This window comes from Gossypium hirsutum, chromosome D05 (genome assembly GCF_007990345.1).
Source record: "Gossypium hirsutum isolate 1008001.06 chromosome D05, Gossypium_hirsutum_v2.1, whole genome shotgun sequence".
Taxonomy (NCBI): Eukaryota; Viridiplantae; Streptophyta; class Magnoliopsida; order Malvales; family Malvaceae; genus Gossypium; species Gossypium hirsutum.
The window spans coordinates 8,212,185-8,229,155 of record NC_053441.1 but is presented as its reverse complement, the minus strand read 5'-3'; the positions used below and the strand labels follow the sequence as shown (position 1 = coordinate 8,229,155).

The window sequence follows — 16,971 nt, the reverse complement described above, 5'->3', positions numbered from 1 at the left end:
ACATAACTGCAAAACCCATCTTTCTCACAGGTTCCATGTATTTCAATTTTCATTAGCAGTTATGAAATTGGTATGAATGGGATATCGGCATATTGCATATTTACCCTTTCACTTTCTTTTGACAAACCCTTTCAGTTTCATACTTGGAAGAACTAATTCGTCAAATTGTATTTCATATTGAGCAATGCCAAATTGCCAATCCCATTAGGCAGCCATATCCCCGGTGGGGACAAAACTGAAATCATATTGGTTGGGATTTGTGTTGTTGATGGGGTAGTGGAAACTTTGTCCGTAAATAAGGTGAGGCCGAAGCAATTTTCTCTATGGGCTCTTTGTCCATTCGTGGACTTTAGCTAATTCTATATCCCTTTGTTCATGAGTTTATGGTGTTGGGTTAACCCCACAAAAGCACGGATGAATTGACGTTTCCTTTTCTCTCCTTTTTCAGCTCATATATTTAATTTCTACCTCTAAATTGCTTTCTCAACAACAATATGTTGAACCATTCATTTGTTTGAGTAAATTATTGGAAAGAAAAAAAAACATTCATTTATTTGAGTAAATTATTGGAAAGAAAAAAAAAGATTTTTTTCTAAGTTAACAGGAGTAATAACGATGACATATATAACTTTTAGAAAAGAGTAAAACAAATGAAAACAATTGATCAATTATTGGTTAAAAAAACCATCACAGTAAAAAAATTGTTGAGTGGGCGATAGTTGGGCCAATAACTATCGGCTAATGGCTAAGATTAGATGTTAAACTAAGGTATAGTTAAGCAAACTCCCTCGTGAGTAGTACTAGAGTGAGGAGCACAAGCCCATCATCAAATTTGACTCATGAATCTTTTGGTAAGAGGCCCAAATTATTAAAGGGAAAATTGTTAAAACTAGACTAATGTAATTGTGCATCATGACCCGTGAGACTTTAGTATTTATACAATACATTTTTAGGTACGATATAAGTACAAGCATATGTCCAATTAATTATAATGAAGAATCAATTAGTATAAAGTACAACATACGTAGAACTAACAATAATCGAACAAATCTCATACACTGTATCGGATTGGAGATTCACACATGCGTAAAACACGAATTTAAGTATTCAAAACTTAAAAGACTCAACCTCTTCCTTGGCTATTTTTCTTTTTGAATGTTCAATATTTAGTATTTTACATATTAATATTTTGCATTATATAGATTTTTGTTGTTTGTGTAGTCGTATCTACTTGAAATATGAATACCAATTGCAATATCAATTTTCAGGCACCTCTTTGCAAAAAAAAAATTTGAATAAGAAAGAATTTTTATTCGTAAAAAAAATAATGCTACTACAAGAAAAAGCTTAATCAGTTACAAACTTAATTCCCTCAGTCTCTTGTCAAACAGTCGGTAACACTCATCGCAATTGGAGGAAATATGTCGATACAGCATTTTTAATATTCAGAAGTTGCTGCTAGTCAACATTCAATTTATTGTGGACTTTGCTTTCATGTTCGCAGTGTAATTGCCTTAGAAATCAACATATATATAAAACCCAAGCTGGAAGTTGCCCAAGAAGCAACGATACAAGCAGAGTCATAGCAACTTGTCCTTTTGCTATCCTTTACCTACTAATAATGGAGGGAATCAACGCCTCTTTTCTACATTTACAACCCAACTTCGAGGCATTGACTTGCTATCATAAACTCTTCCAAAGTCAATGCTTAATGTATAAACTCTTATAAATTCAATCCCTAATTTCCAGTGATTACTTCACGCGTCAAAACATATTTTAATTTAATTTATTCATAGTAATCTTTAAATGTGTATGAAGTTGAATGGATTATAAGAAAAAAATAACGGCAATAATAATAAGAATAATAATTACACTCAACTAATTGAATTAAATTCTGAGTTCTTAACCTACGTCTAATTTTCAGTACACTATTGAAACAAAACACAATCAAGTGCATAGACTTAATTCGGATAATATAATGATGGATGGAAGGAATTCCACCGAATCCAAAACCAAACCATGCGCTGGCACAAGCAATCGCTTATGTTTACCGGTCTAATGACAATCTCACGAACTTATTTTTATTTTATTCTTTTGGAATATTTTAGCCTTATGACCCGGTCGTAGTCAACCTATACTAAACATTCACTACTCTTATTTAATGGCCATTAACCCCTTAATTTTGCATGTCAACTCTCAACTCTAGACATGGCTACCTATCTCTTACTTCTCATCATAGCAGCTTCAGCATTTTCCACACTTAATGCTGATGGTGAGTTGTTTTCTTATAATGTTTCACTTTATTAATTTTCATGATAACAAAAATCAACTATATATATATACATATACATATGTAATGGTGTTATTGGTTTTTGTGTGGTTGTTTTTGTTGATATTAGAATTAATGTTTACATGTGTGAATTGTAGTAAGCATCGATTGCGGATCATCTGAATCTTACGGTGATGACTATTCTATTGGTTGGGTTGGAGACGACCTCTACATTCAACATGGTGAATCTGTAGAGTTGCAATCTAGCAAACCCATATATCAACCGATGGCCACTCTAAGGGTATTCACTGACAGGAAGAAAAATTGTTACAATATTGATTCCGAAAAGGGATCTAAAGTTCTTGTCTGAGCCTATTTCTTTTATGGAAACTATGACGGGAAATCATCTCCTCCAAAATTTGATCTACATTTTGATGGGAATCACTGGATTACGGTGGAGACTTCAGCTGACCAACTTGTTTCCTATGAGGCTATTTATGTCACGAAGACGGATACCATTAGCGTATGCGTAGCTCAGACATTTCCTAACATGTTCCCCTTTATATCCGCCATTGAAGTTCGGGACTTGGACTCCAAAATGTATGGGTATTCAGATTCGAATCGTGCTTTGATGTTAAGGAGGAGGGTTGCTTATGGTACCGAAGTAATTGTTAGGTACGTTAATGTTTTTGCCCTTTTTACTTATGTGATTGTCGGATTTTCTTTCACCTTGCATAATTAACAAATCTCATGATGTATGTTCTTGTGTTGTTAGGTCTACCGATGATTTTTACGATAGAATATGGGTTCCAGCCGTCAAGGGAGACGATTTCACAGTTCTTACAAGTGATGAAACATTCATTGAAGTTAGTTTAGACGATAGCCCTCCTAGAGCCTTGTTTCAAAATGCATTTGCCACTGACAACACTTCTACATCCATACAATTAGGGACTAATCTTCCACAACTAAAGTTCCGGTTTACATGAACATATATTATTCGGAAGCTTCAGTACTTGATTCAACCCAGAAAAGATCGCTCCAGCTCCTCGTAGATGGAAAGATTAACTCCAAACCCTTTATCCCAATCTATGGAACAGCAGGAGAAATCACCCTGTACAACTTGACTGCCAATTCCGACACCACCTTCTCTTTGGCAGCCTCACCCGATTCAACACTGCCCCCTCTTATCAATGCCCTGGAAGTTTTTACAGTCAGTGATGAACTAACAGATGGAACCAACAGTGATGATGGTTGGTACCTAAGGCATAAACTCACTTGATAACTTTCTCATTTCCAGACAAGAAAATTTGAAACTTTTTAATTCACATGCTTTATATTCCAGTGGAAGGACTGGCCTCACTGTAATGGCCCAAATTTGAGGTTATCGGAACAGTGGTTTCGGGACCACAAATCCGATGATAAAAATTTTATTTTTCTTATATTTTTATGGTCTACAATTTCACAAAATGATTTTGTGAAAATTTCGTTCGAAAATTTCGACGTTTGGGCACTCAATTTAGTCAAAAGGACTAAATTGTAAAAAGTGCAAAAGTTGAGTTCTACATGTTAGAGGTGTCCAATTGTTATGAAACTTTAAATTGGAGGTCCTTATATGGTAATTATACCATTGGTAACTTGGTAGACAAAAATGGACATGAGATAAGTGAAATAGAAAATTTTTAAGTTAGGGCCAATTTGGTAATCTAGTAATTAAAATGAATTAAAAGGGAAAAAGATGGCAAAAATCATCATCTTCTTCATTAGGACGAAATCAGCAAGGGGGGAAGCCATAGTTAGGGTTTTCAAGCTTCCAAGCTCCATAGTAAGTGATCCCAAGTCCCGTTTTTAATGTTTTTTACGTTTTTGGAGTCCCGGTAGCTTAATTTAGCTTATTCTAGCAATAATTTAACCTAGGGTTTATATTTGGAAAAATACCCATAGGTGAAAAGTGTTTATTTTGATGTTTTATGATAGAATATGAAGCTAGAAATTATGTTAAACAACTTTTGCTAAGCGATTTTAAGTGAAAACGAGTAAAACGACATAATCGGTAAAAATACCTAATGTTCATAAGTACATGTTAGAGTGGGAATTTGATGTTGCCATAGAAGGGAAAAATGTTCAGAATGTTATAAAACATAAGAATAAGAGATGAAGTTTAATTTTCGAGCCTTGGGGAAAAAATGTAATTATGTAAAAGTTTAGGGGCAAAATTGTAATTTTGAAAAAGTTAGAGTCGAGGGCTGTTTTGATGAATGTGATTATTAAATAAGTTAAATTTACTATTTTAGATCAAGAAGTACGAAACTCGAGGTTAGACAAAGGGAAGAATAAAGTTGAAGACTAAGTTGGTGAATTTGGCTATAATTGGTACCGAGGTAAGTTTACGGTAAATAAATGCAATATTTCAATATTTATTATCAATGCTGTTATTTTCCAGCAACTATGAATTTATTTTATGAATTTATTTGATGATGATCTAAGCATGAAATGATAGAGAATTAAAATTAAAAAGTCCCGTTGATACATAAGGATGGTACTGGATACGAATGTCATGACATTTGGGTAAAGAGGTCCCATGTAAGACCATGTCTGGGACATGGCATTGGCACCGAGATGAGAGGTCCCATGTAAGACCATGTCTGGGACATGGCGTTGGCACCGAGATGAGAGGTCCCCTATAAGACCATATCTGGGACATGGCATGGGCACCAACATGAGAACATCCCATGTAAGACCATGTCTGGGACATGGCATGGGCACCAACATGAGAACATCCCATGTAAGACCATGTCTGGGACATGGCTTTGGCATGTTATTATCAGAAGAGACCCGAGTATCCTTATTATTCCAATGTAGCTCAACGGGCTTGTAAATGAATCGTGTTCATGAAAGTTCAGTTTAAAGCATAAATGGCAAGCTCAGGTAAGTTGTGAGACTTAAGAACTTATTATACTATCAATTGATGTTCAACGATGCAGCAAGGATTGAGTAAGTTATGCACACAAGTATTCTAAGTAAACAAGTAAGAGAACTAGTATGAGATTAACTAAAGAGTAAACTAGAGATATAGACATTGAGTTTAATTATTTAAGTTAAATATTGTTATTTATTTGCTAGTAAACTTACTAAGCTTTATGCTTACTTCTTTTATTTCTCTTTCTCTTATAGTATTACAAAGCTACTTCAAGGATCCTAAAGAAGTCGGAGATCGTCCACACTATCAACTACAACTGCTCGGTATTTTATAGCGAAACACGTTTGAGTTATGGCATGTATAGGGATTTAGTTATTTTGTATGTTTGTAATGATGATTTTGCTAATGAGTGATGTGTAAGTATTTGATGATGTATGGTCATTAAAATGGTTAAGGATGAAGGTGTTTGTTGTTATGAAAGATTAGGTGATAAATTATGCATGGAAATCATGAAAGGATAAAATTTTGCAAAGAAACAGAATTCAGGCAGCACAGGGACGTGAATTTGAAAAATCACCCAAGATAGTATAAAATGAATTAGAGGGTGAATGATATATGGAATTAAATCTTGTTGAGTCTATTTTCATGGAAAAATAACGGTGTAGAAAAGGAAATTTATATTTTAAGATATGTGAATTTTAGTAAGATAGGGTCAGAACTGTTTTTGGAGTCCCCTGTTCTGAGTTTAGAAAATAATTACAAATTGTACAAAAATGGTTATGAGTTGAAATTTACATGCTTAGATTCCTTAATGAGTCTATTTTCTGTAGAAACAAGTAATAACTTCATATGAAAATCCTACAGTGAGAAAACTTATTTTTAGTAACAAGAGGTCAGAATAGTCGAATGGTGAAACAGGGGAGACTTTAACTAATAAACTGTACTAATTGGCTGAACCAAAAATTCTAAAAATTTTATGGTGAGTAGATATATGAGTCTAGTTTCAGGGAAAATTTACGGAATTAAATTTTGAGTTCTGTAGCTCAAGTTATAATTAATTTAGTAACTGCTGCGCGATTGGACAGATTTGCTGTAAATAGTGAAATAAATTTTCAAACCTAGTTTTTATGCTCCGAATTGGTAAGATAAGCTAAGTAATGCCTCGTGCTCGACTCCGGAAACGGTCTCGGGTAAGGGGTGTTACACTCACTGCAGGATGAATTTAACGTACTGAAAGACTGGGGTGGCGACCCTTGTCTTCCTTCACCATATTCATGGGACTGGATCAATTGCACTTCTGGTTCCACACCCAGAGTAACAGCATTGTGAGTTCATTAAATTTTAACCCAAAAATAGCTTTCCATGAAAGATTGATGGTCAATGATATCATTTGGTTTGTTTAAATAATTTTCAGGTATCTCGGTAGCTTTGGGTTATCTGGTTTTCTTCCTGATTTTAGTTCGATGACAAGCCTCGAGATAATGTAAGTTGTATATATGGCACCAAGTTTATTATTTAATTTTTTGGATTCCAATTTGTTTAATCTGGTTTTTAAGATTTTATTTTCTTTTGATTGCAGAGATTTGCACAATAACAGCCTAATCGGGTCTATCCCAGAATTCCTTGGCACCTTGCCTAATCTAAAACAATTGTGAGTTTTGTCGACACTCATTTTATCAAAATTTCCATTTTTGTAATTTCTCGAAGCTCGACTGAAAACGTTCTTCCTCCTTCAGGAACTTGGCTGGTAATGATTTGAGTGGAACAATTCTTTCCTCGATATCAAAGAATAAAAAGTTAAAATTAACGTAAGTAAACAAATTTTGCTTATAAAATCATACCAGAAAACTGCTTTGTTTGTCCAGTGATTCACAATATTTTTTCATTGTCTGAATTTCAGTGTGACAGACAATCCAAATTTGTGTGTCTCCGGTAAGTCATGTAAAACAGCGAGTGTAGATACATCTGGATCTGGCGGTTCCTCAAGCAGCGGCGGTAGGAAAAAGAGCAAGTTACCAGTAATCCTTGGAACCACAATTCCAATTTTTGTGCTTGTCTGGGTTATTGGTGGTGTTTGTGCCGTGCTTCATCACAAGAGAAAATCAGAAGCCATTGCTGCCGGTAATGTAGGTTAGTATAATCACCAACTTATTCTAAAAAGCAACTTATTGACCCAGCAACCCTTTGCAACTGGAATTCCTCGAATCATGAGGATAAACATTCAAATGGAAAATTAAAAAAAAAAAAACTATTGCCTCGAGTTCTCTTCCTGGAAAACGAAGGAAATTTTACAGGCCAAACAAACGAATGTATAGGTTTTTTTTTTTTTAAAGCCCCGAGATACTGTATATCTTTCACGAGCTGACTTTAACATTTGACTTTGACTTTAACATTTGACTTTCTTTTTTTACTATATTCATGCGATTTCTGACCCTGTTTATGTATAATGGTATTTAGGGCAAGCAGGAGGAGCTAACAAGCCTAGTGGCAATCCACAGGCAGCTCAAATGCAGATGGCAGCTAATAATATGGCTCAAAACGTAGTCAATGACTTCATAATGAACGTCCATGAGCAGCAATCGGCTCCAGAGCCTGGTTACAACGACGATCAACAAAATCATCTCGAAGAAGGGAATTAAGTTAATTGTTAGATCACCATGATCTTAAACATCTCAAGTTGTATGTTAGATTGAATTTATTTTTTTCTGAAAGTGTGTTTTTGTGCAAAATATTTGTAAACGAACAAAACCGTTTGAAATAAAAGTTAAAAGTTTGGAGAAAATATAAAAGCTTTCGTCGTAAACTAAAGAGTAAAGAGGATCAATGGCTACCCTTTCGCTGGCCTTTGAGCAAACATGGAGCGTTGAAACTTCGGACAAATATATATGATTTGAGTGAGATTTAAAAAAAAAAGATTTCTTTTTTAGAAAAAAAGATAAATTAGATTTTTTTTTTTATTTTTAATTAGATCCCTAATATAAGGCTCGCAAAATTAAAAACTTTTGCTACTATATTTATTTTTACTTGTAATTCATCTTCGACTTTTAAGTATTAAAATATCGTTTAAGCGCGTATAAAATCATATTTTTGAATGTAAATTATCTTATTTGTTGTAATCATAATATAAATTGAGTTAAAAGTTAAATTTACAATTTTCAATAATTTTTAAATATTAAATTAATAAAAATTACAATAACTCAAGAGACTATTAAAAGTGTTCATGGTCAAGCAGCTCGCCCAATTCAATTAACTTATTTTTTAATTTTGATCTAGTTCTTGCCCAACCCATTTTACTATATAGAAATAATATAAAATTTTTATATTATTATTTATATATTTTAGTAGTTGAATTTTTTTAAGTTATTATTTTTGAATAATAAAACCAATCATTTAGGTAGGTTTAAACTGAACCTAATTTTTTTTTAAATCCAACTTCAGCTCAGCCCAACTTAATTAATGAACACTCTACTATAATAATGAAAAAGAAATTCTATTGCATCAACTTTTCCTTTAAAAAATATTCTTTAAAATTTGGTGATTTCTTTTGAAATCATGGATACTTGAAATTTAAGATTTAAGATTTATATTTTATAAAAAATTAAGTATATGTATTTTTTATATTAATATATATAATATATTAAATTAATTTTTAAAAGTTTATTAATAATAAATCATATAAATTAGGGTAATTTTTGCTATTAATTCTTGTATTATGTATAAGTTGTTGATTGAGTCCTTATACTAACCAAAAAATAAATATTAAATTCATTAAGGGTGTGTTTGATAAATTATTGAAAATGAAAAATTTTAACATTTAATATTTTAGATGTGTTTGATAAACATTTTAAATTTTTTACTTAATATAAAATTTTCAACAAAAAAATATTGAACAAGATAAGTAGGTAGATAGCTACTTTTCACTTAACTAGAAAATATTAAGTTGGATTTTATTTTATTAAAAAATTGAAATAATTATCATTTTTAAATGAGATAATTAAATTGCCATATTTATCTTTTATCCAAAACTATCCAAAATCATATAAAATATTATATTAAAAAGATTAAAATTTTAAAAATTAAGATTTACTTTAATCAAACACATAATCATATTCGGTACTTATATTTACTATTTTACCAAACAATTTTCTAATATAAATCTAACGCTTATAAAATACATAATTTTTCAACACTTAATTTTTAAATTCATTATATACACCCTAAGTTAAGTTTTGTTATTTTTGAAATCTGATTTAACAAACATATTATCACTTGTGTAGTGTCGTGCCAACTTACTATTTTCACATATCACTAAAAAAATGTCAGTTAATGAATTTGATGACTATTATTTTTCATGAATATTAAAAATTTGAAATTTAAAAAGTATAAATACAAAGAATAATATGATTGGAGAATATAAACTAAATTTATAACTCTACGTGTAGTACAATACTAGTAACAAAATTTAACTAAACAAATTGAATTGCTACCATTTGGACCAATAATGAGATTTTAAAATTCAAAAATTATAAAATTAAATTTGATCAATTTGATAAGTATAAAGACAAATTTTAGTCAAAACTAACGCAAAATGAAAGGACTCATAGCAGAATTTTACTCTTAAACTATAATGAAAGGGCATTATATTTACCATAGTAATTTATATTTTGTTGTTTCATCGGAAATAATGGACCGTTAGCTAATATATATTATGGGTAAACTACAAATTGGTCACTAAACATTCATAAGTTTTTATTTTGGACATAAAAGAAAATGCAAATTGAGCATAGCTGTTAACAATCCTTTTCATCTTAATTAGCCAAATTTAATAAGCTTTTGTTTTGATCACTGTTGTTAATTCAATATTATTTTATACTCATTTTAGTCACTCAACTTTAATAAGTTTTTGTTTTGGTCACTCATTTTGTTTTTTTTTTAAAATTAAATTTATCTTTTCAAAAAAAACCTAGATTTTACAAGAAATTGAATTATTTAACTGTGGAGATGAAACCCATTTTTTCTAACTCAATTCTTTGTAAAAAAACTAGGTTTTCCTCTAAAAACTAGGTTTTTCCTTAAAGTTGAAAAAACTAAAAATAAAAAAGGTAAAATGGTTTTTTTGGGTGACCCAAGTATATTTTCACAAAACCCTAGATTTTTCTCTTTTACCGGGAAAAAACTAAAAATAATTCTAAAAAGGAAAAAGATAAAGGAAATTAAAAAGATAAATGGGGTTATTACCTATAATAATCCAGATAATTTCGTATAAAATCTCATTTTTCCCCTTTTATAGTAAAACTAAAATAATTCTAAAAGGAAAAAAAAACAAATTAAAAAGATAAAATGGCTTTCCTTGTAATGATCCAAGATATTCCCATAAAAACCCAAGTTTTTTATATAAAACCCCAGGTTTTCCTTTTACTGAAAATATATTAAAATTAATTCTAAAAAAAAGGAAAAATAAAATAAAAAGTTAAAAGTTAAACCAAAATTAAAACTTATTAAAGTTGGGTGACCAAAATGAAAACCGTTGTTAATGACAGTGCTCAATTTGAAAATTTTTAATTTTTGTGCCCAAAATGAAAACTTATGAAAGTTGGTGACCAACTGTGTATTTATCCATTTTCCATCCTGGGCTCATTCGATTTAGGGCAGAAAATAAAAATTAAAAGATAAAACCGGACCCAGAACAAAAACGCAAAACCTCGATCGTTGATCTACCTTGCAGGTGTCGCTCACTCTCTTCTCACTCGATCTTGAGCCTTCTGAGTTTGATCTCCAAGGCTAATTTTTCTTTCGTATAAATGTTTTGTTTGTTTTCTTAGTGAAGATTATTGGTTTTTTGAATTCCGATTTTTAATTTCTCTTACCGAATTTTTTTTATTAGTTTCTGTGAGTTCCGATTTTTATTTTTACTGAATCTTGAGTTTAATGGACCGTAGAGACTGTTTTTAAGCTACTGTTTGGCTGCTAAGAAACAGTAAAAAAATGTGAAAGAGCAGCCTTACGATGCTGAACTGAACTAACCGGAGAGTACTGTAGGGTCTTTTTATTCATTTATTTGGGAAAAAAGCATCTTTGAGGATTTATTTCTTTGAATCATGATATTGATGTTATTTGAAAAACTGATATCTATATCAACAAATATGTTCGGTTTTTAGTTTTCTTCTTCTTCTTCTTCTTCTTCTTCTTCTTCTTCTTCTTCTTTTTATCGTTTTTGGATTTATTCGTTTAATTTAAAAACAGTGGATTAGTTTAAGATGAAGCAATCAATTACGCTGACTTATTTCCTTTCAACTTAAAATGGTTTAAGATGAAACAATGGATCAGTAGTGCTGCTATAAATTTAGGTTTCGTTTTGTGGATGTTCTTTGGATGATTTGTTTAGTGATTCTTTCTTTTGTGGCCATGCAAAATTTCCTTAATTTCAATACAGAAAAAAAATTATGCAAGCCAAAAGGTTTCAAATGCATCGTATATAGGTTCTTTTCTTTAAAAAACCTTTTTTTTAATGATCATGTACTGTCATTGGGAAGTGGAAAGTTGTAAAAGTGGGTGGTTTTAAGCCAAATGTGATGTTGTGAACCATAGCTGGACATATTTTCTAGGTGCCAATGTCATAGCCTAAGTAGCGGGAAAGAGTTTAGATTGTTGTTTTACTTCTACATATCTGTAGTATTTTGGGTGTGTATTGTTGGTATCAGGTTTGGCTCAGCATTGGCTTGATGTTTGCTTTTCACCTCCTTTTTATTGTTCTGGGGTTAGTTTCTTACAATTATGTTTTCCTTTTCAGGCTATAACCCCTACGATACTGAAGATATTGAAGGGCTCTTTCTCAACAGCGAATGATTTTATGCATGTTTCATTGACACTTGTGCAATGTCGGGGTTACTTAATGTATTATTACTGTAACTGAACAGTTTATTTAGAGTTGCAATCTTTTAGGAACGTTAATCTCATTTGTGTGGTTTCTGTAGGTGAACTTAATTCTTTGAGAAGAAGATGATTAGATTGTTCTTTTTAGTTTGTAGATGCAACATATTGGATTCTGTTGCTTCCTTATGTCTATGTATATGTGCGTGTACTTGATGATAAATATTTTCTGGCATACTGATTTCTAAACTTAGAGAGTATAAATATTTTGGTTATAGGTCTTCGGTGGTTTGAAATGTTAGAATTCCTTTCAAAATCATAAATGATATAATGTATAGGAATCTTCTTCCTTTCATGGTCTATTTTCTTTTTAATTGAAAGTTAAAATCAAGTTTGCATGTGATTCCTTTCTCTTGCCTGTATCCTTCTTGCTTGTATTTTTTATAATAGTAGGTTCATCTATTAACTGGAAACTATAACGTGCATATCATTGCAGTCTTCTATTAATGGATCAGCTTCAAATCTTCCAGACAGTAGCGGACGTTCTTTTGGAACATCTTTCTCAAGTCAGTCCGGTGCGGCTTCCCCTGTTTTCCATCACACTGGTGGGTAGATTTTACCAGAACTCAATCTTCTTTGTTCTTCTGAACTCATGCAATTGTGTTGTTATTTTTTGCAGGTACTATTCAAGGCCTGCACAATATTCATGGTAGCTTTAATATTCCCAACATGCCTGGTACCCTCACATCTAGAAACTCAACATTAAGTAATGTTCCAACTGGTGGGGTTCAACAACCTACTGGGAGCCTTTCTGGTGGCAGATTTGCATCAAATAATCTCCCTATTGCTCTTTCTCAGGTACTTTTAATATTCCCACCATACCATGATCTGACTTTTTGCGTTTCAGCAATAGAAATGATTATATTTTTTCTCTACACTTCTCACATGTGGTCAGGAAACACACATGAAATTGAAAAATAATAGGAAGAAAATGACATCTAACTTTCTTGTATCATGTACTCTATTTCTCATTGATACCATTTTGCAGTTATCTCATGGCGGCTCCCATGGACATTCAGGAGTGACAAATAGAGGAGGTATTAGTGTTGTAGGAAACCCTGGATTTAGTAGTAACACAAATGGAGTTGGTGGTTCTATACCTGGGATTCTACCAACCTCTGCTGCAATTGGTAACCGTAATGCTGTTCCAGGATTGGGAGTATCCCCAATTTTGGGAAATGCAGGTCCTAGGATCTCGAGTTCTATGGGAAACATGGTTGGTGGAGGCAACATCGGGAGGAGTATGAGCTCTGGTGGAGGATTATCTGTACCTGGTCTTGCATCTCGTCTAAATTTAAGTGCCAATAGTGGATCAGGAAGTTTAAGTTTGCAGGGACAGAATCGGTTGATGAGCAGTATGCTTCCTCAAGGTATGTTACTGTGAAAAATTGTTGGTCACTTGTAAGAAAGATTTGCATTTGGTTATGGTACTGGCTATAATTGCCAATGGCCAGAATTTAGATTCCTATTCCTCACTCTTTTTTATTGGTATTCTGATTTCTTTTCTTGCATTCTAATTCTTAGTTGATCCTGAATACATGTTTCAGTTTTATATTTTTGGGATTATTACTTTTATATGACCGAATGTGTGTTTTGTGGATTTACTAGTTTAGCCATAATTGTTCATGGGAATGACACTTCCTGGATTCAGGATCTCCTCAGGTAATTTCAATGTTAGGCAATTCTTATCCTAGTGCTGGGGGTCCACTTTCCCAGGGCCATGTTCAAGCTGTGAACAATCTTAGCTCTCTGGGAATGTTGAATGATGTGAACTCAAATGAAAATTCCCCTTTTGACATAACTAATGATTTCCCTCAGTTGACAAGTCGTCCTAACTCTTCTGGAGGGCCTCAAGGACAATTGGGTAAGTGAAGAAGATGCTTTCTGATTCTTTCTTTTGGCTTTTTTTCCTGTTGCTGAGTTATAGCAATTTAAGTTAAAAAAATTTATAACAGGTTCATTACGAAAACAAGGTCTTACTCCCATTGTTCAACAGAACCAAGAGTTCAGCATTCAAAATGAAGATTTCCCTGCTTTACCAGGCTTTAAAGGTGCACAGATATTCTGTGACGTGGTTCTGCTTTAATTTTACATTCTGGTTGACAGTAATAAATGCTGTATTTCTTTATCACTTTTCGTTCTGTAGAATCCAGCTTTAAGTTATATCAGTTCTTAATATTGCAGTTAGTCTACTATATTGACCATCTACTGAGTTTTTATAGCTGTTCTATTGGTGCCTTTAATAGCTTACCTTTCGTTCTTGTGATGCTATATTATTTTTTTAAAACCATTATGTTCTTGACCATATTATTAGATATTATACAGGTGGAAATGCTGATTATGCAATGGATTTGCACCAGAAGGAGCAACTTCATGACAATACCATTTCAATGATGCAATCTCAGCAATTCTCTGTGAGTCTCTTCTTATAAAACTGAAAATTGGACTATTTTCTTTTTCATTTCTGGAATTATTGCTTGCTGTACGTATTATATGAGTTATTTGTTTCAATTTCTTCTTCATTTGCTGAAAAAGAAGTATATCTTTTCTTCTTCATGCTGTATGTATTATGAGATTTTCTCTAATTCTTGTGTGTGAATTGCTCAGATGGGGAGATCTGGAGCATTTAATTTGGGTGGATCCTATTCATCTCATCGCCCACAGCAGCAGCAACATGCTCCATCAGCCAGTAGTAGTGGTGTCTCCTTTCCATCTGTAAACAACCAAGATCCTCTTCATTTACATGGCTCTGATATTTTCCCATCTTCGCATTCGGGCTACCACACACAGGTGTGGTATTCCTTGCAAATGTAACTAAGGGTTTATTAGGGGGGGGGGTAATAGGAAATGAATATTTTTTTGGTCTGTATCCTTCTCTGATAGGAAATCAAAGTAGAGGTTCGTTTTGAATTGAAACATCATATTTGAAGAGTGTTTCAGTAGGTGGGTTGGGTTGAGATTCATTGTTGGTCAAATAGGAATGCTGTGAAATTGGCCCCTTTTTTTTTTCTCTTATACAGAAGGATTCTTGAAAGTTCAAGAAATGGGTTTGACATTCTTACGATAGACATCTTTCATATGTGCATTTGATTTGTACATCAATTTCATTTTCTTTTTTGTATAGGATAATAAAATTGCTCCTAACATCCCCTTTTTTCATTTTTGGTTCAGAACAGTGGGCCACCTGGGATTGGGCTAAGACCTCTAAATTCCTCAAATACGGTTTCTGGTATGGGTTATGATCAGCTCATCCAGCAATATCAGCAACATCAAAACCAGTCCCCGTTTCGTCTGCAACAGATGTCAGCTGTCAATCAGTCATTTAGGGAACCAGGCTTGAAATCAACACAGGCTGCGCAATCTGATTCTGACCCTTTTGGTTTACTTGGTTTGCAAAGTGTAATAAAGATGACTAATCCTGATCTGACTTCCCTTGCTCTTGGAATTGATCTGACAACTCTTGGCTTAAATCTGAATTCATCAGAAAATCTTCACAAGACTTTTGGTTCTGCATGGTCAGATGAACCTGCTAAGGGTGATCCAGAGTTCACCGTGCCACAATGTTATTATGCTAAGCAACCACCTGCTTTGCATGTAAACTATTTTTCATTTTGTAATTCGGTAACATGCTTTTTGTTACTGTGTGAATTACTGAATTTCTTCTGTAGTTCTGATTTCTTTTTGTGTCCATGCAGCAAGGCTATTTCTCGAAGTTTACAGTGGATGCGTTGTTCTATATATTTTACAGGTGTGTTTTTATTTATTGCTTCTCTTGTATATTTTAAGATCTTATTCTTAGCTATCTTTACTTTTCTGTTTCTAATGCAGCATGCCAAAGACGAAGCCCAATTATATGCTGCAAATGAACTGTATGCTCTCTACTGAATGAAGTGTTTTGAAATCTTTATGCACATTCTTTTGCCAACTGTCACTTGACACCTCTTATTGACAGTTATAATAGAGGCTGGTTTTACCACAAGGAGTTCCGATTCTGGTTCATGAGGGTCCCCAATGTGGAGCCACTAGTTAAGACAAACACATACGAGAGAGGTTCATACCACTATTTTGATCCCAACTCATTTGAAATAATCCGCAAGGTTGGAACTATTACATTCCTACTACATTGTTTATGTTGATTTTTACTGTTATTGGTGACTCTAGTTGAGGAATATTGACTGTATATTTCAACTGCAGGATAATTTTGTTGTCCATTACGAGTTGTTGGAAAAGAGACCGTCGCTACCTCAACATTAATATTCTTCCCCCTCATTTACACTGTAAAGCACAAGCATGTAATTCATTCCTTATAACATCAGTTTGCAGCGTTTGTGTTTTTGCAAATTTTAGCGATTTTAAGCATTTCTGTTTATCTTTTTCCCAATGAGTAGCCATTGTAGCTTCTTTACAAATCTAATGCATACCAACATTTCCATCTATGACATTCCACCGAGTCACTGAAGACTTGCTTTAACCTGTTGTCTAGGTTATTTGAACTTTTCATTTGTTTTCTTTTTTAAAAAGATTCCGTGTCTAGCATTGATGTCCGTCACATGTTCGAGCATATAAATTAAAAATGAAGATTTGGGGTTGACCTCGTCGATCATTTGTATGGTAGTTGGATAATGATGATTAATGCTTCCAGCATTAGCACCCATTGACATTTCTTCTGCTGTTGGCATGGCTCCAATGCCCTCATTTGTATGTATGCGCCATATATCTGGATTGGTACCTAACCATCTCCGTTTGACATTCAAGAATTATTATATTCAATGGCTAGTGATGGCCTAATCAATGCGTCTGTGCTCATTGCGGAGTAAACAACCCCTTCTTAGGACTGTCCAGTGGTGGTTACTCG

At 33.1% G+C, this 16,971-nt stretch overlaps 1 protein-coding gene, 1 non-coding gene and 1 pseudogene across 18 annotated transcripts; 2 read left to right on the top strand and 1 right to left on the bottom strand.

Moving 5' to 3' along the window:
- The first annotated feature begins 2,208 nt into the window (after positions 1-2,208).
- On the top strand, positions 2,209-7,960 carry LOC107902729 (probable LRR receptor-like serine/threonine-protein kinase At1g05700; annotated as a pseudogene).
- A 2,863-nt stretch (positions 7,961-10,823) lies between these two features.
- Positions 10,824-16,550, top strand: LOC107906175 (probable NOT transcription complex subunit VIP2). Of its 17 annotated transcripts, none has more exons than XR_005913830.1 (15): positions 10,824-10,911; positions 11,977-12,080; positions 12,553-12,631; positions 12,736-12,914; positions 13,105-13,153; positions 13,268-13,486; positions 13,768-13,980; positions 14,072-14,167; positions 14,442-14,530; positions 14,724-14,831; positions 15,288-15,710; positions 15,812-15,864; positions 15,945-15,985; positions 16,069-16,213; positions 16,311-16,550. XR_005913830.1 is itself a non-coding variant. In XM_041093512.1 (14 exons), exons 1-14 carry the CDS (start codon positions 12,063-12,065, stop codon positions 16,368-16,370), a joined length of 1,881 nt encoding a protein of 626 aa, XP_040949446.1. In that variant the 5' UTR covers positions 10,908-12,062; the 3' UTR covers positions 16,371-16,550. The 17 variants fall into 17 exon arrangements, 2 of the variants coding, with proteins under 2 accessions (XP_040949446.1, XP_040949445.1); XR_005913825.1 differs by having other exon boundaries at positions 14,724-14,906; XR_005913829.1 differs by having other exon boundaries at positions 12,553-12,661.
- Positions 12,581-12,661, bottom strand: LOC121218063 (small nucleolar RNA snoR35). Its single transcript, XR_005914329.1, has one exon. It is a non-coding gene; the product is annotated as a small nucleolar RNA snoR35 (small nucleolar RNA).
- Positions 16,551-16,971: the final 421 nt, after the last annotated feature.

What these genes read in the sequence shown, in the direction of transcription:
- LOC107906175 (XM_041093511.1), top strand. An exon ending in GAGCAGTATGCTTCCTCAAG is followed by an intron (nt 13,487 to 13,767) that starts GTATGTTACTGT and finishes TCCTGGATTCAG; the next exon opens with GATCTCCTCAGGTAATTTCA. An exon ending in AGGGCCTCAAGGACAATTGG is followed by an intron (nt 13,981 to 14,071) that starts GTAAGTGAAGAA and finishes AATTTATAACAG; the next exon opens with GTTCATTACGAAAACAAGGT.